This window comes from Micrasema longulum, unplaced genomic scaffold (genome assembly GCF_059751315.1).
Source record: "Micrasema longulum isolate JH-2025_06_02 unplaced genomic scaffold, ASM5975131v1 h1tg000049l, whole genome shotgun sequence".
NCBI lineage: Eukaryota > Metazoa > Arthropoda > Insecta > Trichoptera > Brachycentridae > Micrasema > Micrasema longulum.
Genome location: NW_028277256.1, coordinates 1,101,075 through 1,126,310, shown reverse-complemented (window position 1 = coordinate 1,126,310; position 25,236 = coordinate 1,101,075). Strand labels below are relative to the sequence as shown.

The following is a 25,236-nucleotide window of genomic DNA, read 5'->3' as shown; positions in this document are numbered from 1 at the left end:
CAGCAACTTTTATTTCTACGTACAAAAAATCACTTTATTTTTATATCTTGAACATTTAAATATTATTTAAAGACTTTCTTTTTGAAAAGAATACTTTTTTCTCTTCACAGAATATGGTTAACATATGACCACCAGTTATTTTATTCATATGATTTAATCTAGAACGCGGCAACTTTGGCGTATCAAGAAAAAATATACCGGCATATTAAATTTTTAAATCTTATTTTTATATTTTGATAACTAAGCAGAAAGGGAAATAAAAATATTTTTATGACGCTTGAAGTAATCACTATACTTTTGCATTTTATGCTAATTACTGTTTTTAATGGCAGTCGTGCATGCAGTCATTTGATGAGACAAAGTGGTGTCAAAAAGAGTGATGAATAATATTGATAGGTTTTATCGGTAAAAGTTTTCATTAAAAATAAGTATTTTGTCCTCAGTAGAAAGATGTTGTATCAGACTTGCCATTTTATATTGCTTATTTAGGGACAAATTAACGAACACTTGGCTAAATGTAGCTTCTTCTATTTTACATAAAAACTATATTTTTTATCCACCCAGACACTGACCAAACACAATAATCATTTCATTTCTGCACCTAATAGTGTATAGGGCACTACATCGGTACACCAATCGCAGCGCATCTCGATCATTTTTATTACATGAAGGTAAGATAGTCAGTCTTACGCTTCATGTGCCAGTCCAGGGACTTTGAAATATTCTAGTGTAAAAACATATTTTTAATAAATGTTTCATTTCAAACATGTCGGGAATCAAACCTGAGACCTCTTGCATGGTAGGCAAGCACGCTGACAACTACACCACGAAGTTTAAATCACAATAATATCCCTTCATTATTAACTCACCCATAAGGATTTATCAAATCTCTGTATTGGTCTGGTATATTAAATTGTCTATAACATTACGCATTGTACGTATACCTACTAACTTAAATTAATAATTAATTTAATATTATTTCTTCTTTTACATATAATATGTATTAGAAAATATTCGATATGAAAGTTTTTTAAAAGGAGCGCGAGAGATATTAATAGTTTCAATTGAAAAACTACGCTCTATTGGATCATGTGAACTTCTGCCATTTTCTTTGTTAAAATGGGAGCTCACGTTAAAAAACACAGACTATAAGTCCACTGTGCAATCCGAAACAGCTGTTTATGCTTGTATAATTTCACTCACTACAGTTTTACAAGAAATTGTTGAAAAAAATAGAGCTAAGTGATGTGAAGTCATTCCACCATAAATCTGAACTTAATGTATTTACCTGTCAATTGATGATTTATACTCTTGAACATGTTCATTTGTAAACAAATAAAGCTTGTGATGCAAACACTTCTTATACTTACATTGTTTATTTGTATTGTCGATTTGGGATATACTTTTAAGAACCTCTGAAGCTTTGCCATTACGATGCACTTTAAATCTGAAAGAAAATAAATTAATTGAAGAATTTGTTGGCGGTCGTACATATTGCATTTTATATAACATTATTTAGATACACACATACGGATATTATACTGAATGTTACTACAACACCTGTTTATCACTAGCTAGTTTAATTTGTATTCTTAATTAATTTAAGCGACTTTAAATTAGTGCGTCAATCTTGTAATACAAGCTGCTGAATAACTTGTTATGTTCGCTATAATATCCGAATGTTTTTTTTATAATTCTGTACCAATACATCAGTATAAAATAAAACAGTAGAAACATATCACATTTTTATTTAATCTAGTTTTTATCAAAATTTTATTCACTGTACTCGGGGCTAGAAATAGACCAACATTTCCAATATTTTTTACTGCCTCATTTAAAACATTGCATAAAATAATATTTCATAAAATTGTATACTTGAATAAAACACGGGTAAAAAAGAACTCTAACAAAAATAATATTTCCACACTGAAGAAAAAATTGAACGTATATTTATTACATATTTTAATATGCAAGTACCTACGCCGGGTATGAAAGGCAGCATTATAAACACAACTGCAAAAATAAAAGTTACCCCGCTCGTTTTAATAAAAGTGTAATCATGGTAAAAATAATTGAATAAAACAGAACAATATAAGAATATATAATGGTTTAGGAAATGAATATAAAAATGAAATATTTGATACTGAGATTGGGCCAGGCGTGTAACGTGTATGGGAAATTACTGGTATAGCTCTGTATAAGGCGGTCGCCATCGGCATTCAATCTGTTTCTAGCTTCGCTGTCTTATATACGGTTATCCCAGAACTGCAACAGAAATCACACTTAACCGGGACACATAATCAACAGACATAAGGACGGTATTGGTAGAGCACTCACTTGAGGACATCGTCTCGCTTGCGCTTCGATCCCAGCGACTGTTTCCGCCCATTCTCGTCTCTAAAACTGGGCGAATATCTCTTGTCGAGCTTTGTATTGCCCGTGTTAGTCCCCTGCATCACTCCTGAAACAAACCACACTCCCATCAGCGAGAGAATCTCCAGACTATATATATATCTTCATTATTTCATGTACAAATTCATTCATCTCGGGGTTCAACGAGATTAACATAATGTAGAATACTAACACCGAGAGATGAGTCCCTAGTATTAGAATAATACATTAAAGCAAACATAAATTTGTCAAAATATTATAAATAGAGCTAATAGCAAATTTTCCATTACAGTCTTGTGAAAATATTAATAATTGATACCGTGCAAAGTATACAAATAATTATATTATTTCTTAAAAAAGTAAATGAAACATAGAAATTAATTAAGATAATGTATTTAACAGGTTGAAATTAAAACACTGATTGCTTAAAAATATTTCAAAAGTAATTTGAGGTGATTTCTATTAAGATGATAGCGAGAAAGCAAACTGTCAGATATGGATTGAAGCGACTATATGTAAAATGAAATCTATAACAAGGATTTATCATAGCCTGAATCTGAATAATAATAAAATAACTGATATAAATTAGATAGAAAATAAGTACTTTGAGATACACAGTTTGAATTGAAATTCCGAGTGCTGGCGCGTTTGGTGAGAACAAGATATTTCCAAAGTAAATATGCGACAATAGAGCGATATTAGAAATACAAACCCAAACAAAATTACCAAGTTGGGATATCGCGGGCCACAGAAAGTGCATGGGTGGGGCGGGCCCCCGCGCTCGCTGTCCCATCGCTGCCCGCTGCGCCGCCTGACAACAAGAAACTAGCTGTTGCATCAGGCACCGAGCATTCCTCGCACTCGTCACCTTTCATATGGAACAGGTAGCTGGGTAGGTACTAGGGTGGCAGGTAGGGGGGGAACAGGGGGTGGGGAAACAGATCTTTTGCTTTCAACTATATTTTTCAAAACAGTTTTATAACTTTTTGTTTAAAAATTATATTCTGATTTACTAAGAAGAAAAAAAACAGATCGTTTTTTTTATATCGAAAATAGAATGGGAGAAAAATATAGAAATATGTATTTATAATAAATATTATGTCATAATGAAAACAATAAAAAAATAAATTTTGAATTAAAGTTAACACAAAATACGGGGAAAGAGGGAGTGGAAAGGTGAATAACGAATAATTTCGAAAATTAATAATCATCAATTTAATTATTAGCTATAAAGCTATTTATAAGATGATATCAAGCAACATTTTTTTTTAATGTAATAGGTATTTCTGAATTTGATGATGAACAAAAGATTTTTACTACAAAAACTGACTTTTATTTTTAGAATTTTTACCGGCCAAGAACTGTGTAAAGTGGGGTTTCTAGAATGGGCAATTCTTCCATTATAGGACCCTCGCATAATCCATTTATTAAGTATATACAATGTTAGACCAAGATAATTTTGCATCTTCGAAATATGTTGATACAACACAAAAGGAGGGGAAGGATAAATCAAGCACACATTTCCTTTCGTTTCCTTAAAATATTCAACGGTTGTTAAGCAAACTCCTTATGACTTACTTCTATTGCCTAATCGAAACCGCGTCGTGACTTCCATGTAACCCTCGCGTAACAGTGGTGGGATAGAGACGATAGACGACCACAGATAGTAGAAACTAGTACTCAATAAGCACTAGCGGGAACGGAGTTACATGGCCACGACGCGGCCCGCCGCGGGAACCGCCGGGGCCGACTGGAGCCCGCGGGCAGCCGGCTGCAGGCGGCCGGCCGCGAGCAGCCGGCGGCCGGCCGCGGGCGGGCCAGCCGACCGGGGCAGTACGTCCCGCGGACATAGCACATGGCACCAAATTACAATATCAGCACTTACCACCGAGCGGGCTATCCCGATATGCGATACTATCATTCCGCCGACAAAACTGTAAATCCTTAAAGGGTGCCGATCGCGAATCAAAGTTCGAGTATTAGCGAATGAGCTAAAAACATACATAGTGGTTCAAAAGTAAAAGTGAGAATAAAATGTGATTGTGTAAGATTGAGTAAGCTCTGGCGCCTCGCTCATCCGCGAAAGTGAAATTTCCTTCGGTAATTAGGAACATCCGCAGCCTGCTCCGTAAGGCGTCTTCGTACGTCGGCGTCGCGCGTCGGTCAGCCGTTACTCGAGTCGTTAATCGCGACACGCATTGATACCCTTCGATGAATAATTCGTCGGGTTTCTGGCACAAATTGGAAGGTAGCTACAAATTTTCGAAAAATGAGATGTCTTCATAAATGACATCGAGTAATCTTTGTTTAAGACGTAAATAAAAAAAAATCGTATTTCGTAAATACAAAAAAATATATTTTATGATATTCAACTCGCAGTTTTATTTGAATTGTTGATTTGGAATGAGATTTTAACTTTGCAATATCTCACAACTAGTAAAATGTAGTTACCAACTTGTGCCAGAAACCCGACGATATATAGGTACAAGACTCGTGTCGGAGAATTTGAGGCACAATACCGACAGTATTAAGCAATATCAAATTAAATATTCTGCAGACGGTTTCCCTCAAGAAGAAAAAAACGGAATTCGGCCAGCGGCTCCGAAAGAAATCTCACTTTCGTTCAATTCCTAAAAAGGCTATCATCATCATATTGACCAATCGAATTATGACAATATGGAAATAATAACAAAAGAAAAACAATACATGAGCGGTATTAAAAAGTATTCTAAAAAGAAAGACGCACAATCAAGCGGGTTGTTAAGATATCACGCAGAGGCAAGGAAACAACACGGTTAACAGATACCGTACAAACATGCATGAGGACTAAGTAACACTCGATCATTCAGATTCCGTGAAAATGGCACGATGATAACGCGTTATGGAAATTATACAGCGGAAATGAAATGTAAATTAATGACTAGCGAGTAGAGTATAAGTAGTTCCGAGCTGTCGAGTGGCGAGTGATCCGCTACCGCGCTCGAGCACAGCGAGCTGCACAATGAGGCGAGGGTAGAGGGGCAGACACGGTCACCGCGGTACCGGGTACCGCACGCCGCACGCCGCGCGCCGCACGCCACGCGCCAGCACGGAGGGCAGCGAAGGACTCGTCACTCGGCCCTCAGACCCGGGCGTCCGAGGAAGGCTGGCGCTCGAGCGGTTCTTACCTTTGTATTTGGGGACAAACATCTCGATATCTCTCGGAATGTGCTGGTAGAAATGCAGTTCACGCACGTTGAGCGGCTTTATGACGGTGCTATCGTTGAGAACGAGCAATCGCGTGTGACCCCCGACCTGTATACCGGAAGACCAATACTGATTATTGTGTTTGTAAATGGCGAAGACGAAAATGTAATCTGGATTACAGAGTGGAGGCCGAACTAACAGTAAAGTGGAATATTGACCTGGTTGTTGAGCGGATGCAGGTCCACTTCGCGGTCTTGCGGCAGCGGTGGGGCCGGCAGCGCGGGGGGCGGGGACGGGGGGAAGCAGTCCCGGTGACTCCCGTAGCCCTCCTCGGACAGGGCTCCTCCGCAGCCCCCGTCCACCTCGTCCTCCGTCTCCTCACCGAATCCTTCGTGCAACATCTCATCGTGATCGCTGGCGTATCCGCTCTTGTCGACTCCTTGGAATTTATCGTTTCCTCCGTGGAACTCGCAGTCGAGTAGTTCATCCTGAGTGAAATCATATTCGTGGTCAGTGACGAAGTCGTCTCCGTATTGTCTCTTTCCATTGACGCGCACCGCGGGAGCATAGTCGCTCACTCGCCTGTCAGAATCTCCCATGCCCCAGCCCCCTAGCGCGAACACCATCCCCTCGATGCGGCAGTGTAGCGAGTCACCCGGTGCGGAGTGGGGAACTTCACTTTTGTCTCTGGGTCCCTCCGCTCCTGTAAAGGAAGAAGAACGTTAGAGCACACGAACACGAGCGCTTACCATAATTGCGAAAATGGTTCTGAGAACGGAGAGTTCGCGGGCAGACCGCGACTCCTAAACCGGTCCGGTGGCTGACTGTGGCAGTGGAGGATCACTGGGAAAAAGGAAACAAAAGGGTACTAACGCACGCGGCTGGTATGCGCCCTACTGATAATACTACAAATATAACCATATTGTACTCGTATTTAAAGCAAATTTACGATGTTTTGTTACTCATTAAATAATAAATAAATTGTGTACATATATAGCAAACTACGATCCGGGCACAACTCATCAATGTAACGGTATGGAGAATGAAATAAATATTTCACGCGGATGTTTTCAAGCGGACAGAAATATACGCGGAGATGGACTCTGGACTCCTAGACCGAGACAGAGATGTTGGGCCCGAACTGCAGATTCCGACAAGCACAAGCGTTATTACCTAATTCATAAGAAATATTACTGGGATGCCTATTATAATTGATGATCAACTTATAAACAATGAATAAAAACAAAACGAAAAAATTGCTTATGAAAAGTAGCTGTTGTTAGCACGTTGTATGCTGTGTAGGGCGGTAGTAATATGTGGAGGTGTGTGTGGTGGTGATGCCGCATGCCGTAGCTGTGGGTTGTGGGAGGGTCACGCGTCACCCGCGCCGTGACGTCACACGCGACTGGGAAACGTCACGAAACGATAACGAATCTTACTCATGGGTAGGAAGAGAACAGAATAAGCCTAATCTCAGGCTTATTCTGTCACAATATCGTTTCGTAAGTTATTTCGTTCGTCATATATCCATCTCATTCTAACGCAATCAAAATCATATTTCGCTCTCGTTTCCTATCATACGATACGAATGAATTTACAAAACGAATTATTTATAGCATAAGGCCACTGAGAACTACGCGAAGTCGGAAAAACATATCAAATAATAATGATATTATCTAGCCACTACGCTGATCAAATGTGTGATTTTGTTACGATTTCTAGACGATAACACATCAAGTTCATTCAATTATTATAAATTATGCACTACCCACTTCTTTCGTAACACCTCCCCTCCATACTGCCAAAAAATTTGTCTTGATACAAATATTAGGTTGTTCAAAAAGTAGTTTCGTATTTTGTCGCAAGATGAGGTTGAACTCAATTTGTTCTGGAAACACTACCGATTTTGACAAATAGGCTCGCGTTGGAAAGGTGACATTTCAAAGAATATTTTTCATGGAAATAAAGCTTCGATTTGATCAATGGAGTAAAAGTTATTCCATTTTGAAAATGAATATGCCGAGCGAGGAAATTCGTGGTATTTTTAAGTATTACTAGCTGAAAGGCAAATGTGCGCCGCAGGCCCGTGAAAAAAATGTGCAGTTTATGGTGACGATACTCTAACAACACGTGTAGCACAACAATGGTTCAAGCGGTTTTGTTCGGGAAATTTCAATGTCAAAGATGCACCTCGCTCTGGGCGGCCCATCACGGAAAAAGTCGACGAAATAATGGAAAAGTCTATGAAAATTCACATGCAACCACTCGTGAGATTGCTCAGAAGTTGAGCATTGGTCATGTAACTGTTTCAAACCGTTTGCATTCCGCTGGATTGGTCAAGAAGCTCAATAAGTGGGTGCCGCATGAACTGAGTGCAAAAATATTAAGAAAATTTGAGCAAAAAAAGAGCTGCTGAAAAAGTTCAAAAACAAGCAACCGTTAAAACGAGTGGTCACTGGAGATGAGAAATGGATCACGTATAACAATGTACAGCGGAAGTGGTCGTGGAAGAACCGATCAGAAGCTCCAGAAACAGTCGCAAAGCTAGGATTGGAGAATAAAAGGGTGATGCTGTGCGTGTGGTGGGACCACAAGGGTATCATCCACTATGAGCTGCTCCAGCCTAGCAAAACGATTGATTCGGAACAACTGACGAGACTAAGCGAAGCAATTAAGAAAAAGCATCCAGAATTGACGAAATCCCGTGGCGTCTTCTTTCAACAGGACAACGCGAGACCACACACATCATTAGTCACCTGACAAAAACTGGAGAAGCTTGACTGGGAAGTTTTGACCCACCCACCGTATAGCCCTGACCTTGCGCCTTCAGATTATCATTTGTTCCAGTCTCTTCAAAACTCTCTACAGTGTCTACAGGGAAAGAAATTGAATTCAAGAATTGACTGTGAAAATCACCTGTCCCAGATTTTCCCCACAAACCACAGAAGTTCTATAAGGATGGGTCATACCGGAAAGATGGCAAAAGACCATAAAAAATAATGGGCAGTATTCGGATTGATTCTGTTTATTTAAACAAATACATATGAAATAACTTGAAAAATACCAAATTAATTTTTGAACAACCTATTATTACGCACCGCTTGTAAAATACTTAGATACCTACCTACTTCAGAATATTAGCTTTAACATCTTATTTATTTTAACATATTACAACAGAGGTGGAGAACATTTAAGAGAAGGTAATATAGAAGTCTAGGCATCTACAGGGCTTATGACCTGTCAATGGCTGGTTTAAGTGGCCACTTTACACACTGTGTAACATTCACCATTCTGCCCATATTTGAACATCTATATTCCTTCAATTCTTTCATCTGTTGATGTTTGTGAAGATTAGTTTGTGAAGTTGATGTTTGATGTTTGTTTGATGATCTAAAATTATGTATGAATAGTGGAGTATTCGTATTTTTAAAGTATGTTCAATTAGAGGTTACCAACGAATATAGTATTTCAAATTTTCATACAAATATAGGCATACCCAGAAAATGCTATTTTACTTTATAGACAATTGAGGATAACTCTGTCAACTTCCCATCTCCCCATTGAAATCGAGGCCCAGATCATCTGGCAAAATATTGTGGATAATAATTTGACTAGCATGCAAATCGAAATAGCATAGCATTCAAATCGGCATTATTGCAAAATTTTGGTTGGTAGAAAGTTTACAGAAAAAAAGTTGACCCGTTCGGCGACGAATTAACTTTTCGACCTTTAGATTTTACCATCAGCTACCAAGATGACAACTGTTTTGCTCTCCGTTTCCCTCAAGATCACACTTGCGAATCATCGACCGTCCCAGTCAGTTCAGATCTCAACTGAAATCTCACTGCTTTCGTTCATCATACTCTCAATTATTTTTAAATCAGAAAGTATAATATTTATGTAATGTTAGCTTAGTTATAGTAAAAGTTCAAGCATAGAATTATAAAGCGCCCTTGAGACGATTTTTCACAAAAATTGCGCTGTATAAATCAGTAAAATATTATTACTAAACATTATGATGATAACTATTATTCCTTCTCTTTTTTGGTCATTCACCATTTTTTGCTATTGTTAGCAGCACGGCTGTTATTTGCTATTTGCATATACATGGAATATTGCCGCTCGCGCTGCAACCTACTTTTCTACTTTATGTAATTTATACAATCATTTTCCCACTAAATAATGAATTCTAATCGTTATACCTAAAAGCTACATTGACAACTAAATTTCGCAGTTTGTAATCCTGTTGAAAATTAATTGTCAATTCGCAACGTCGATGTTATTTTTTTCCACCATTCTGAGGGTGATCACTTCGTTTTCGTAAAAAAATACACGCGCCTAGAAAAATAGGCAACCTTCCAAAATTATAATGTTCTACTCGGGGCCGCGAGCCGTTGCGCTGGCCCGGGTTCATCAGGGTGAGGATATTAAACACAACAGTATAATTAGAGGCGAGTATTGTGATGACACGGAAATTTCAGAGAGCAGAGAGACTAGAGCAATAATAAAGAAAGAGTTTATACACGAAGAAATGACCGAGACACACAATAGCTCATAGCACGAGACGAGTACAAAAGAAAGTGGGATGGTAGATGATAGTCACGTTTTTAAATCATTTTCATTCGCCATCTGTCTTTAATTTTCCGAGGCATTTGAAATATACGAGTAGATGCTGGTAGTACTAATTAACGCGAATGGAGCGATTTATTTCGCAATTCTTTTTTAGTGAGGCATTTTATTTGAAAACATTGTAATATTTCTACGGGTTTATCTGGGAATTTAAGAATATTTATTAAAAGAGAATAAAAAAAAACATCATCGTAAGACGTCATTGAAAGACTTTCCTTTATGTAATGGGAAACGCTAAAAAAGTATATACAGGGTGTGGCGTAATGAATGGATAACCTTATACCTATAGATAGGGGACACCATGATGGTCTAGAAAATAAAAATATATGCCTCGTAAAGGTCTCACAGTTTTCGAGTTAATTGTCATTTTTAGAAATTGTAAGAAAATGACACCCTTCGTCACTCTTTTCGGTGCCAAGATTGCAAATAAAGGAATTTTCTCAATTTGTTTTTTGGATAGTAGTCTAGGATAGGTGTGCTTTTGAATTTAAAGTACTATTTTTACACCGCTAGTTTAGTTTTTTTGTAATAAAAATATTTAGCTCAGAGTTTCATGTTTTGTAATATTAAAAAAAAAGTTTAACCTCTCATGGTTAAAAAAAAGTGTATGGCTACCCGAGAGCTTAATTAAAAAATAAATTATCTATTTTATTGAGATTCTAAAATGGTATAGCACATTGTGTTTCCAGCTTTTAATACAAAAATTATGGCTATTAAAGTGCGTAAAGCTCAAATTTTTCAAATTACAAGTAATACTAAAATTTACTTATATTTTTTTAGACCAGTTTAGAATTTGTTAGTACATTAAAACCCAGTTTCACGTTTTTTTCCCGCAATAACGTTTGATAAATTTGCAATCCGCACTGAAAACTGACAGCTCAAGAGTCTGACGTTAGTCTCTATCGTTATATCAACTTTTTTGCCGGAGAAATTTGTAATTTTAGTTGATTTTTTTTTTCAATTTTTTTTTTTTTTCAAAGTTTTTTTTAAAGATTTTGATTTTAAAGACAGTTCATTGTGTTTTGCGGACATTCATTGCCGCCATTTTTAAGTTTTTGTCAGCACACGAATCTGAAGTTGGTCTTTAGTCATTATGCCAACTTGTCGGTTAGAAAAAATTGCAATCCTCACTGAAAACTGACAGCTCAAGAGTCTGAAGTTAGTCTCTATCATTATGCCAACTTGTTGGTAAGTTAAATCAATAGATGAAATTATTGCAGTTTTGCCACAATTTTTGTGTTTTTTTAGTTGCAATTTAAAGAAAATTTGTGTTTCTGTTTTACAGACATTTATTCAATTTTTGTGTTTTTTGCTAGTAATTTTACAAACACTATACGAACATTTATAGCTGCCATATTTGTGTTTTAGTTGTAATTTTAAAGATGCTTATTGTGTTTTACAGACATTTATTATTTATGAATATATTTTGAAAAATTGCAATAAAAAATGGTTCAAACGTTTCTCCATATTTTTATTAATAAAAATAATTTGCTAGATATTTTTTTTCGATACCCTCCATTAACATTGTTTTCACACTAGAATATTTCATAGTCCCTTAACTGGTACTTAAAGCGAAAGACTGATCATCTTACCTTCATGTAACAAAAATGATCAAGATACGCTGCGATTGGTGTACCAATGGAGTGCCCTATGAGCGCAAACGCAAAAGGTACCGACACAGAAAAATTCTTCCGATTCTCTTTCCCAAAAAAAAACATCGAGTCGGTTAAGTTTTGGGGTGCGGTAAACGGGATAACAAACGTCGATATTGTCGATTTTAGTTAGAAATAATCAGTCCGACGTGCAGTTGTCTTTTTCGCACGGTATCGGGGAGGCTTTTGCGAGAGAGTGACAAAAAAACAATGTTCAAATATCTTTTCATCACAATAGGGAAATATCACATACTACGATTACCGATAAAAATATATGAAATGGATTTAGAATAATTAATTTTATTTTTAAAATCAATATGGATATTGTAGAAATGTTTTCATGCATAAACGTAAAAAAAAAAATTTAAAAAATATGTTAGTAGAAAAACGCGACGTGTTTGGCCTTGGTTGTTGTGACGTCAAGATTCATGAAACTTTTCTGTTAATCGCAGGAACAAATAAACATGAATCATGACGTATTAGGGGCGTGGCCAATGGAATCACCGTTTTTGCGGGAATGAAAAATTACACATTTAAAAGTATTTTTTATGCTACTAATAATTAGCAAAAAAAAATTTTTTACTGGACAGTTTTTCATAGACCTTTTAAAAATGTTAAAAAAGTGATATTTCACTATTCTCAACCACCACATATTATCCTCTTAACGTTTGCAGAAAGAACGAACCACACACGTCACAATTATCCAGAAAAAATAAATGTGCATTATTTATTTTACAGGATTGATTTTTTTTTCATTTATTAGGAAGTGACTCCTCTAGATTAACGAAATACTATTTTTTTATAAATTGTATTGTTATTGAAAATATGCAAACGATAGCACCCAAAAAGAATATTTACTACTAGCATAATTAGTAATCTTCAAAAAATCATTGCACAATATTATCGGGTAACAGAATTCCAATCAGCTTCAATAAGAATATCGAGGTCTTGTGATAACATCTCTGTTAACCTTGCATCGTTTATGCTACACATTTAATTTCAAAAGTAGGAAAGTAACCATCGGGGCATAATATAACGAGAAACAAGTTCTTATAAAAATATTGGACTAAAGCCAGATTTTAGCAATCGCAAAATTTGGGCGGGGCACATTTCCTTGGCCGTGAATTGTCGCAAATATTTGGTAACACATCCGCTACATTCGCATAAACTTTGCAACAGAGAGAATAATAAGTGCTGTATCAGAAATAAAACATTTTTTCCCTTCTTCTCCAATCGGTCTTAGACCGGAAAGAGGTTTTTAGGTCGTTTATTTTGGTAAGAGGAGTCATCAGGTGACATTAAACTGGTGAGCTATGTACCTATTTGGCAAATCCAGAATGCCAAAGTGATTTAGACTAGAGGTAGTAAAAAAATGTCACTGCTGCTTTAAAACAGTTACCCTCCCGAAACGCCTAAAACATTTTCACGAAAATAAATTAAATCGTTTAAAAATGTTTTTTTTTTAAATGACCTAGCCTGGTTTTCCAATCGCTCTCGTGGCCGTATTATCTCGTGTGTTTACATACAAAATACACGAGAAAAACTGTTTTCTCAGTGAGTGAGTGTGCAGGTGAGGGTGAGAGGGTGTTATAGTGGTATGAGGGTGGACATGGCAATGTGTGTGTATATTATTGCACAAGTGTCAAAAATATATAAAATATGAGATATAAATCATAATTCAATACAGCCATAATAAAGGAATTCTACTACCTTAACATTAACCACCGACGCGCGACGCAATAAATAAATTAAAGATTTATGATTTGGATACGGGATTCCTATCTTCCATCACACGATTCGAGACTGGACTATGGATGTAAAATTACGTAATTTTACCAAAAGGCGCGGTAAAATACCGTAATTTTCGGTAAAAAACGAATACGACGTACTAATTTTTATTTTGGAAATGGCGGCATGAGCGATGGTCGTTCAAGGTCACAAACTAAGGGCCCTATGTCCACTGATCCTGTTAAGTTTCAAAATATTACAACCTTTTTTATTTAAAAAAAAGTACATACCGAATAACCTTGAACGTCCCATACTTATAATAAATCTTGACAACCACCCAATGGATCTAAACCTGGTTTTCACTGTCATGTAACGTGTCCTAAAACAAAGCTACTCGTATTTGATATATCTTCGAAAAATAAAAATTAGTAAGTCATATTCGTTTTTCACCGAAAATTACCGTAAAATACCGTATTTTACCAAAATCTGGTAAAATAACTGTAAAATGCCGGGGTAATTTTACCGCCTTGCATCTCTAGACTGGACTGCGAGAAACGACTGAGGAATTTATTTACTCATCTTAGTTGGAGAATGTACGTAGGTAGGTACATCAGTGGATTTGTAAGCCAGAGGCCACCTGCTTTAGTTTGTCTAATAAAGATTCAAACTGATATAAAACGTATTATAATTTATTACTTACAAGTTACGTAATGGCCATTAGTCGGGATTCATACATTAGCAGAGATCGAGAGAGAAAATGTAACATTTATAAATGCATCTAATCGCTTTTTGTTTCCAATTACGCGTGCAAATTACAGTATTAGCAGCGTGCGAGAATCGAGAATCGATCGGGTACCCAATGGAGCATTGCCGAGTCTAAGATAAAAGATGATGATGTTAAAACAAAAGCCTTTTGTCGAGTCAACGTCAACATAGACAGCTATCAGCTCTCGGCACTTGAGAAAAACTTTAACGATTAAATAAGAAAACAGTCGTGATTTCTGAGCCATAATATTCGTATAACATTTGCACAATTTTACAACTATTTACATGGAACATTTATGGCACTATGCAAGCTTTTAATGTTATAATTAACCAAACGCTAAAATTAATATTTATTTTTATCAAGATATTTACATTGAATTTAAATTTATTTCATGATAGCGTACAATAACAAATACTGGAATAGAAGACGAATCTCATGTAGATCTAATCCAATGATGTATAAATGGACACGTTATTTTCCTACTACACGCCATTAGAATATAACAAATATCGACGATACACGGTTTCCCTAAGTTTTCATTCTTTTTTGACAGTTTGAGAATAAAGGCGAGCTAGTTTAAACTTATTTCGTCTATATATTATTAATCTAATCTATGGACAATATTAAGTTAGATTGTATCGCTAAAAACATTTTGATTTGGTGAATAACTTATTAAATGATAAATAACCCATCAATTTAGTTGCGTTGTGCGTAGCGCCAGTTATTTGACCTTGTTACATATCGGTATTTGTAAAACTGCCAAATATATTTTGGTCCACCGAGCTTTACTATGGTGCTGTAAGTAGGTAATGTATCCAATAATATCCATCGCTGAAGACAAGCTCACTAACCAGGTAATTAAAAAAATAAAAAATAACGGTATAACACAAAAATTAGACAAAAAACATCACATCACATAAAAATAAATATTACGTGTAAGTTCTGCTATTAATAAATGTTATAACGGTCAAATAAACGTTAAACATAAGACAACAATTAGGAAAAATAAACATAACCCCAGAAGAAAAAATATCATATTACGAAAACATCATAAATAATTTTCACTTTATCGCAAAGTAAATAAGAATAAGGCACGAGATTTTTCTGAACTGAATACTAATAAAATACGTTATATAATAATTATATGCGTGCATTATTTCTCGTGAGATAGTAGAGCAGGAAGAATTGCTATCAAAGTGAACTGTGGACGAAGAAATGTTATCATAAAACTGGATAAAACATGTTAAAGTAAACTTGAATATTCGGATTGCATAATAAACTCAGTAGGATGCGTGTAAAATAGTGTCAAAAGGTAAACATTGCAACTGAATCATTTTTCCCTTTTTCGATAAATAATCATTTAACTATACAAGATGTTTCTGGGCCAGATCGCGAAACCTCAAAGGTATATTCCTCATGGTAAACTTTATAAAAATTCCATGTATTTTTTTCTCAAAAATTCGACTTTTTACTGATTAAAAAAAAAATATTTGAAAATGATACACTCCTTAATGTTCATCCCTTCCACAAAATCAAAAAATAAATCTCCACAAAAAGTGGCTTGGTGGTATTTTAGTTGTTTAAAAGATTTTTTTTAAGTATCATAATGTTTATAAATAATAATAATAAAAAAACGTTATTTTAAAGAACACTTACAAAAAATTCTTGATAACCATTTCTCATTATTTATTTGTCATATTTATCTTCTGCTCTCAAAAAACACATTATTAATGTTATGAAAATATCGCAATTATTTTGATTGATCAAATCGATAAATCATGAAATTCAACAAAGCGTAAGCCGCTTCAGATACTAAAAATCATTAAATATAATATGTAAACTAAAATTTGTAATAGTGATATTAACAATGTTAGATTTATACGTTTTATAGCCGCCCATGAAGCATTTTACGATTTGCTTACGCCCATCGTGTATTCTAGGCTGATTTAGTTTTTAAGAAAACGTGTATATTATAAATACATATATTACACAATACGTGGCAGATATCGTGTTATAATAATATATTAACCTAATTATTACATAATGTCGGGATTTTCTAAAGTAAAACACTCGAAACGAAATTCGAATGGTTCTTTGTGTTGCCAAATGTCGTTCAATGTTTATTTTAAGGATATTTGAAGCGGAAATTAAATTAAAATCCAACAGCTATGAATCAGTGTTGCTATACAGATACGCGGATGACTGATGACCACCATACATAACATCCCGAGCTCTTAAAATATTTATTTAAAAAGGAGATATTTTTTTTACATTCGTGAACGAGTCTATATGCGTTGCATTTTGTGTACTGCACAACGATAAAAGTAAAAAAATCATCTTGAAAAGAGCATTCTTACATGATCGAAAAAAAAACGGAAACTTGAAATATTTATTTGTGTATGCCAAAATTTTATCACATAGAAATGTATCAACCCACACCAATTAGTCAAAAGTTGAAATGAAGCTTACTAAGAGAGGATATTTTATCAAGAATCAGGAGAGTGAATGATGGATTACCAACAGGTGAATAAGTCTTCAATGAAAATAAAACATTGCACAAGAGAACATTTTTTAATAAAAAAGTGGAAATTTTACTGACATCGAATAAATAGATTTAATTAAGGTTTTTGATAAAATTCGTTTATGTTGCTAAGTTAATACGAGGGCGGATTGAAAATGAAGCTACCTAAGTTGGAAAAAACCTTTTTTTTTCAAAAACATTTATTTCTCAACATAGTCTCCTTTAACTTCGACACACTTAGTAAGACAATATTCCAACTTTTTTATACCATCTGAATAATACGATTTCGGAACCTCTCAAAATACGTGTTAGTTTCGGTAATCACTTTTTTGTTTGAGCTGAATCTTTTTCCTGCGAGCCATTTTTTCAAGTTTGGAAACAGGAAAAAGTCGCTAAGAGCTAAATCTGGACTATACAGTGGATGATCAAACAATTCGAAGTGTATTTCACGTAATTTTGGCATCGTATTTAATGTTGTGTGAACCGGTGCGTTGTCTTGAAGAAAGAGCACTTTTGTCTACTTTAAATGTGGTCTTTTTTCCTTGATCGCATCATTCAATTGATCCAATAATGCACGATAATACTTTCCTGTAATTGTGGATCCTTTTTCAAAATAATTGATCAGCAATATTTTGAGTGCATCCCAAAATACAGTGGCTATAACCTTGTCAGCCGATTTCACTGCCTTTGCCTTCTTCGGAGCACTTCCACCAGCGTCAACCCATTGTTTCGATTGATTTTTGGTTTCATCAACAGTTATTAATTGACGCCAAAAATCAACAGGATTACTCTTTATCATGTCCAAACACTGCTGTGAAGTGGTCTCTCGAACCCGTTTTTGTTCGACACTGAGCAAACGCGGCACCCATCTTGCCGATAGCTTTTTCATATGCAAATGTTTATGCAAAATGTTGAACACACATTCATATGAGATGTTTACCATTTCAACAATCTCACGCAACTTCATTCGGCGATCATTCATAACTATATCGAGGATTTTCTTGATATTTTCTTCAATAACCACCTCTTTTGGCCTTCCTGTTGATGGTATTGTTGCAGTGCTTGTTCGGCCGCGTTTAAATTCAGCAATCCAATATTTCACAATGTAATCTGACGGAACAGACTCACCGTAATGTTTATCGAGCTTTTCTTTTGTCTCTTTCGCCGTTTTTCCCTTTCAAATAATAGTGTTTAATCACTGCACGAAACTCACTTTTTTCAATTTTTCAAGAAACACAAAAGTTGTTTACTTCAAACGACTACAACAAATAAACTAATATATGAATTTGGGTGATATTTTAACACCTGCCGTTTGACAGATCGCAATTTGGAAAAAATAAATCTTTTTTGTGTTTGTGCTGCCATCTAGCGCTAGGTAGCATCATTTTCAATCCGCCCTCGTATATTGTAAAACAAAATCTAATTATTTAGTTTAACGTTTGAAAATTTAATAAAGTAAATCAGGAGAAAGACTTATTTTGTATCAAAACTGAACGCGTATTATTTTGCTTGATAAATTTTAAAAAACTTGCTCGTAAAAAAAAAAAGAACTTTTTTCTGATCTTAGTTGAAACAAGCATGAGGTTATAATCTAGATTCTATAATTTAACACAATTTTCATTTTACACTAGTGTTCAGTACCTTTTACCTGTGTATATCTTTTTTCGAGTGTTTTTCTACCAGTTACTTTTATTCCACTACGTATTATTTTGTGTAAGATATATGAAATGAAACTAAAACAAACTTACATAAATCGTCGTATATAGAACAACAGTTCTTGTAATACAAAATACGATATTATCTATATTATCGAAATTATGGATATATATATATATATATGTGATGTTTATGGCAATGTTCGCATGTGTGGTCTCGATAGACTAAATGACTACTGGACCGATTTACGTGCGGTTTTTTTCGAAATGATAGGTTTTATGCTGGGTATTTTTGTAATACTTAAAATCTTTAATTTAACCTGTAAAACAAAGTTAGGAGCGTAAATATCTCATCGACCTACCAGGGTTGCATTCAACGAGAATGCATGTATTAAAAAATTGCGAGGATGTTATTTTTTCGTATATAAAAAAGTTTGTATTAGAATGTTTACAAACAACTTTCATTTATATGGATCCCTATCAGATTCTTTCATTAAATTCCTTATAATTTCTACCCATTGTTTCTTTGTACTGGATTTTTGGTAATGCTAAAATAATATTAATTGACTTTTTTGAAAATCGCATTCCTAAACAAAGTGCGCCCCTGTTGGTTAGAAGAGTTTTACATTTGCAAAAAAACATATATTTGAAAATTAATTATTTAAAGTTTTACCAATTAAAAATTACTCCATCTATTTTATGTTTATCCGAACGGTTTTTACACGCTTTCACGACACAATCTGGCATTTTGGTTTCGAATTAAATGTTAAACTCGCATCAAAACCTCGCTGGCGGATAAAGAATGACTAAATAAGCACCGGGCATTACTGATCGTTGGGGCATGAGTTAAGAAATGTGTATAATTTTGGAAGGCTCAAGGCGCATATATGTAGTAAAAGGTTAACGGTTTTATTTTAAAAAAACCGAACCTGTCATTATGGTTACGTAAAAGCATTTTAAGAAAAGTTTTGTAAGTATCTACACTTAATAATATTTAATCTTAAGAGGAAACGCAGTCTGACTTTTCTTCATACAAACGTATTCCCATATTTTCTCCTTGGATTATGATACTTGAGCAGCGTTTTTTTTTTTACACACCATTGGCGTGTCCCTTTTTTTGTTTATTTAATAAAAAAAATACTATGGCAACTAGAACCATCCAAAAAGCCATAAAAGTAAAAAATGGAATGAAAAAAAAATTGTTTCAGTTTTGAGGTGCGGAAAACGAGCCAACGAAACGTCGATTTCTATTTTAGTTAGGCATAAAAGGTCTAAAATGCAATTGTCTTTGTCGCATAGCATCGGGGAGGCATCTTCAAGACAGCGACAAGAAAACAATGTTCAAATACATATTTATCAAAATTCCCAGTCACCGCATATCCTCAGAATTCATGTAATCCGAAACACAAAAATAATCATGTGCGTATCTAATGTGAACTAAATACAATAATTTATATCAAACTTTCGATCGCGTTCATTTAATCTATATACCAGTATATACAGCAATAGAAAAGTATTGCCGGGTTCAGCTCGTTTGATATAAAAAAGATGGGGAGTATCGATTTTGATCTGGAGGCGTCATAACTTCCCCGTCAATAAGTATCGAGCCAACTGAGAGTGTGCCATATTACATTCCTTTGGATCACCACTAATAGATATTAGATTTATTACATTTATTTTGTATTCCGTCAAATCTATTGGCCACTGGCGAATCAATTCGTAATTATTCTACATTTCGCAATACCAGACGTGGGCAAATGCGGTTAAGTGCGGCTCCTTGATAAACATATGGATACTTTCTTTCCTTATTATATCGCATTTTCACGAGTTTTCCTTTCTAAAGGTTATAAGGATACTTTCGATAATAACTAAGAACCGTTTTAACAAAGTGAAATATCTACAAAATGTAAATTGTTCAGGAGAAGGTTTTTTCATGTTAAAAATAAAACTATTACGATTTTAAATAAAATAAAAATTACGTTTTATAGAAAATCCTTACGCATGTACAAAATCAACAATGTAGAATCAGTAGAATTATTTATAAAAAAGTTCTAAATTCACGAATGTTCACAAAAAATAAATATCTGCATATTTTTGTAATAGGAATAAATGAAAAATTGATTTATGTAGGGAATTAAATAAGTTTACTTTTGCGTGAAATCATTTTAAACTGATTTTTTGTAAAATTATATGCTACTGATATATCTAAGTACCTATGTAAATATACACATTTAAGTATTTACCTCCTATATATTTTTTACATACATAATAGCACAAATAAAGTGTTAATAAAATATATTTCAAATAACATTATTTATTATTATTATTATTATTTAACTACTTTTTTCTTGGCCGAAATCATTTTTTGTTTGTGATTTTTTTCCACCCCATCCCAAAAATATGTAGATATTTCGCTTTCTGAAAACTCTATGTAGTGTAGTTACGAGTATTTCGTTTTGTAAAAATTCACGATATTTGAACCGCTACAACTTCGCATATATATCGTTTTGTTTAAGTTTTATTTCATCAATCGATAGAGCTCACATGGAAGAACCCATTTCAATAAAAAAACGCATTTGGTTTTTTTTTGTAGAAATTTCACTTTGTGAAAACGGTCCTCAACGTACATTTTTACCCTGTTTCAAGAAATAAATAGATGCTTTGGGTTCTGATAAATAAGGGACCATATTTAATTTCAATTAATCTCCGTTTTCCCAGCGTTCAACCGTGTGCTTAATTTTTGGAAAAAAAATCTTTTTAAACATATTTTTACTCACTGAACCGTTAAATAAATATAAAACCCTAAAAAACATGCGTTACATTCTCAGAAGAGAAGCCGATTGGAAGAACCAGGGTTCTTTTAACATTGTCGGTTTCGGGTGTTCTAAAGTGATTTTCAGCATCCCGTTGCTGCTCATCTTTGCTGGTGTACAATATCCATAGATGGAGAGTATGGGTAGCAAATCTATAATGGAATCACCATTATTGCGCGCCATCGAGCGGTTGACCGGCGCCAAGCGCGGGAAATCTGAATATCTGAACGACGGATTTTAATTATGGCGGGCACATGCAACATGGCGCAGCGTCGCATTTCTCGCCCCCGGAAAACTGTTCCAGAATTGTCACAATGAATCAATATTTATCGCGAATTTATTTATTTATCTCTTTACTTAAAAGTAGTTTATTACAATTTTTTAAGACATAAGTCTCAACTCCACGGGACTAAAGGTCCTATGTTGAGTTGGGACGAGTAATTAGTTGGACAGACATACGAGTATTAAATCAGAAAACGCAAATTCCCGACATTGGGTCAACACGAAAATTCTTATTGTTAATACAACGATATGTAAATATCAGATACATACTACACCTGGAGGAAATCTTATTTGCATTGACGTAAACGATCGGCACTGCCACTTCATAGTTGCCGTGTTAATTTGTATATTTGGCGGTTTAGTAATGTTATTCAATTCAAGGCGTTGATTATTTGTTTAAATGTGCGGCAAATCACTGATAGTAGAAAAAACAAACATTTCTGAATGCGGAAGTTTAAAAAAAGCTTTTTTTCTACTCAAAATAATTGGTAATACAAAAATTATTGGCATATTTCCCAAAAAACCAACCGATATTACTGTTTACTAAGGATGAATCTCAAATTTATTAACATGAAGAATTAAGCGAATACATATTTTAATCGGGACAATGTGATCTAGATTAATACAGATACAGTTTACAGTCACACAACCAGGAACGACCTATACCATCAATTAATTTAATATAACTTAAGTTTAAGTTTAAGTCGCGGGTCAGCGGTTCGATTTTACCTTTTATTAATCGGGTATGTGATTAGTCGCAAAGGTCAGACCAGCGATAAGCGATAAGCGATACTGTAGACTTGCAGACCGTGATTCTAAAAAGAAAAATATTTTTTTAATATTTTTTTTATTATTTTTTTTATTATTATTTTTTTATCTATTTATTTATTTATTTATTTATTTATTTATTTATTAATTAATTAATTTATTTATTTATTATATTTAATTTGGGATTTTTACAGCTATTACATGAAAAAATAAGTAGAAATATATAAACAATACTGGAGCCAATTATAAAAATCCACTGTAAATCTAATAATACATGATATATAAGAAAAAAAGTTTACGTAATTGTATGTGTGTGACGTTTGTGTTCATGTGTGTGTATGTGAATGTGTGTATGTGTGAATGAATGAGGAAAGGTGTGCACGTGCGTGTGTGAATGAATAACAATTTTTCAATTTTACGATTATTCAATATCGCAAAATAATTTAATGTTGAACTTATTGAATGCAAAGGTTATTCAATAACTGAGCCTTGCGAATACTCAATAATTGAATATAACGATTATTTAATAACTTCGTCTAATAAATATTTTAATATTCAATTTAATATAATTTAATATTTAGTATGACTTATAAGTATATTCAATATTTTAAATCTTATTTTATTTTTATTTATTAAGGAAAAACAACAGTTGTTATATAAGAATACAAAATATAAAAAATAGTACATACATCCAGTTAAAGTTTTTCACAGGTATAATGAGAGAACATGTTACACAGTAAAGAGAAAAATAATATATTATATAAGACATGAGAAAAAAAAAGAGCTCGTAAGAAGGTTAAGGGATGAGGAAATAGAGTGGAGGAGTGGAGGAGAGGGATTTCCATCATATAGTTGACCAATTCAAAATTTCGATATCATAATAAAATAAATATATTTAAATGAACATTAACTTATTACACACTGACAAATGTTTCATTTTACAGTGTTTTACATTTTACGAGTATATAATACTAAATCGAACGATTATTTTTTAATTATTCAACATGATATGAATATAATGGTTATTCGACCGCAAAATCTCTATTATTCAATAATTTAACTCTACGAATATAGTCAATAAAATTTCATCTTACGGTTTTTCAATAATGAAATATTACGAGTTCTATTAATCAACAATTGAATAATCGTATAATCGAAAATATCATCACAATAATACATTATAGGAGATAGCGCAGCGCTGGGAAATCAGTCTAACCTCGCGTTAGAACTTTATTCCTGAATGCAGCACAAAGCGAGAAAATACACCATTATTTTTAGAGGCAATAAAAATAAATCATATTACACTGGCCCGACATTATAATTTGGCAACTTCACTTCTGTTTTCATCTGTTTGACGTTGAAATACCGCTGATTATAGTGCCCTAGCCGCGAATAGTGACTCATCAATTAGTTGATAATTTTTTTTAGTAGAAAACTACATCAACATGACATTCGCTTGACACGCAATAATTCAGAAGAGGGTTATTTGTGATTCGCGTCAAATCACGTGAAAAATCTTTTTTTATTTATTTTTAAATTAACATAATTAAATTAGAGATTAATATACGATAAGCTTTCGTTTTTAAAATGATAGTAAATTTTTTTTTTTGAACCCGTATTGTGCTAAAATGTTGATAAATTTAAACGAATAATATGTTTACACAATATAAACGAAATAAAAAATACAAATATTATAATGCAATAAAATTCAATAAAAAAACATTAACGTAAAAAAAAAAATAATAGGCAAGAGAAAATACAATAATAAATACGAGTAAATAAAATTTGTACCACAAAAAACAAAATCGAAAAATAATTGTACATACATATATCAGACCATATCAATACATACAAATTTTGTCTGTCCAAATCTTAGTAGGTAGTCAAGTATCTTCTAGGGACTTGGAGTGAGAGGAATAAACTGTCTTATTAATAATTTTGTATGCACCGCACCTATGGATGTTCGTAATCGAGTATAGTTCGCGAACTGTTTGAAGGATACGTATTGTATGTAATTATATATGTTGCGATGTGTAAGTCCGTCCATAGCCCATACACGGTTCACGGCCGACTTGTCCTCTTTGAATAAACTGCAAATCCATCCGGTTCTTACAGAGTATTGAGTACATAGCGAGGAGACCATTGGTAACACAATACTATAGGAAATCTCCCGTACGGATGACGTCACCCACAGCCGTAAATATACATAATAATATGTCATTATCTCAACAGCAACAATACAAACTTGGTAAATTGGCTCTCGGACACAACCAGTCGATCATTTTACGAATTCTACTAAAATCGCTTTCGTTCAAACCTCATATACTCGTATATGCTTTCCTTGCCGACAGGCGAGATATAAATCCTTCAGGCTATCAATCGAAATCGAGACAAATTTTACCGATTTTTCACCGATGAAAATTTACACAACCGTGAATATCCGTGAGGATTAAAAGCTCATCACCTTTTTTGAATGAAAAATTAGAAGAAAAAATCATTTTTACAGAAAATTACATTAAAAAAATTAACTCATTCCCTGTCAGCGATCTACCGATTTTCCTTAGATTTATCCATGTTTTTGGTCTCTGGCTACCGAATTTCACGTGATGGAAGTTGGCAACATTATTTGTGAAAGGGTTTTGGTGTAGGTAGATATTTAAAGCGACTTTGTCGAATGTACGTACAATTTACAAGCTTTTGATTACAAAAGCCTTCAAATTTTGTCAAGGATGGAGCAGATGTTAAACATTTTCTAATCAACGCATTTTATTATTTCATTTGGCCAGTTTTGTACTTAGAGGAAAACATAACTAAATGAATTATTTATTTCTTAATTTCTTTCAAA

The 25,236-nt window shown here is 34.1% G+C and overlaps 1 protein-coding gene across 4 annotated transcripts in view; it reads right to left on the bottom strand.

Annotated features, from left to right (window-relative positions):
- The window catches only part of Ip6k (Inositol hexakisphosphate kinase), a 154,590-nt gene that overhangs the window by 6,788 nt on the left and 122,566 nt on the right, over nucleotides 1–25,236 (bottom strand). For 2 of the 4 annotated variants that reach the window (XM_088229297.1, XM_088229289.1), the window contains 4 exons: nucleotides 5,796–6,280; nucleotides 5,559–5,685; nucleotides 2,338–2,461; nucleotides 1,371–1,447 (listed from right to left, as the gene is read on the bottom strand). In XM_088229297.1, coding sequence (XP_088085423.1) covers nucleotides 1,371–1,447; nucleotides 2,338–2,461; nucleotides 5,559–5,685; nucleotides 5,796–6,203 — 736 coding nt within the window. In that variant the 5' untranslated portion in view covers nucleotides 6,204–6,280. Of the gene's footprint in view, nucleotides 1–1,370; nucleotides 1,448–2,337; nucleotides 2,462–3,117; nucleotides 3,203–3,969; nucleotides 4,133–4,276; nucleotides 4,498–5,558; nucleotides 5,686–5,795; nucleotides 6,281–25,236 lie in introns of those variants that run through there. The other 2 variants (XM_088229306.1, XM_088229315.1) reach the window with 2 other exon arrangements.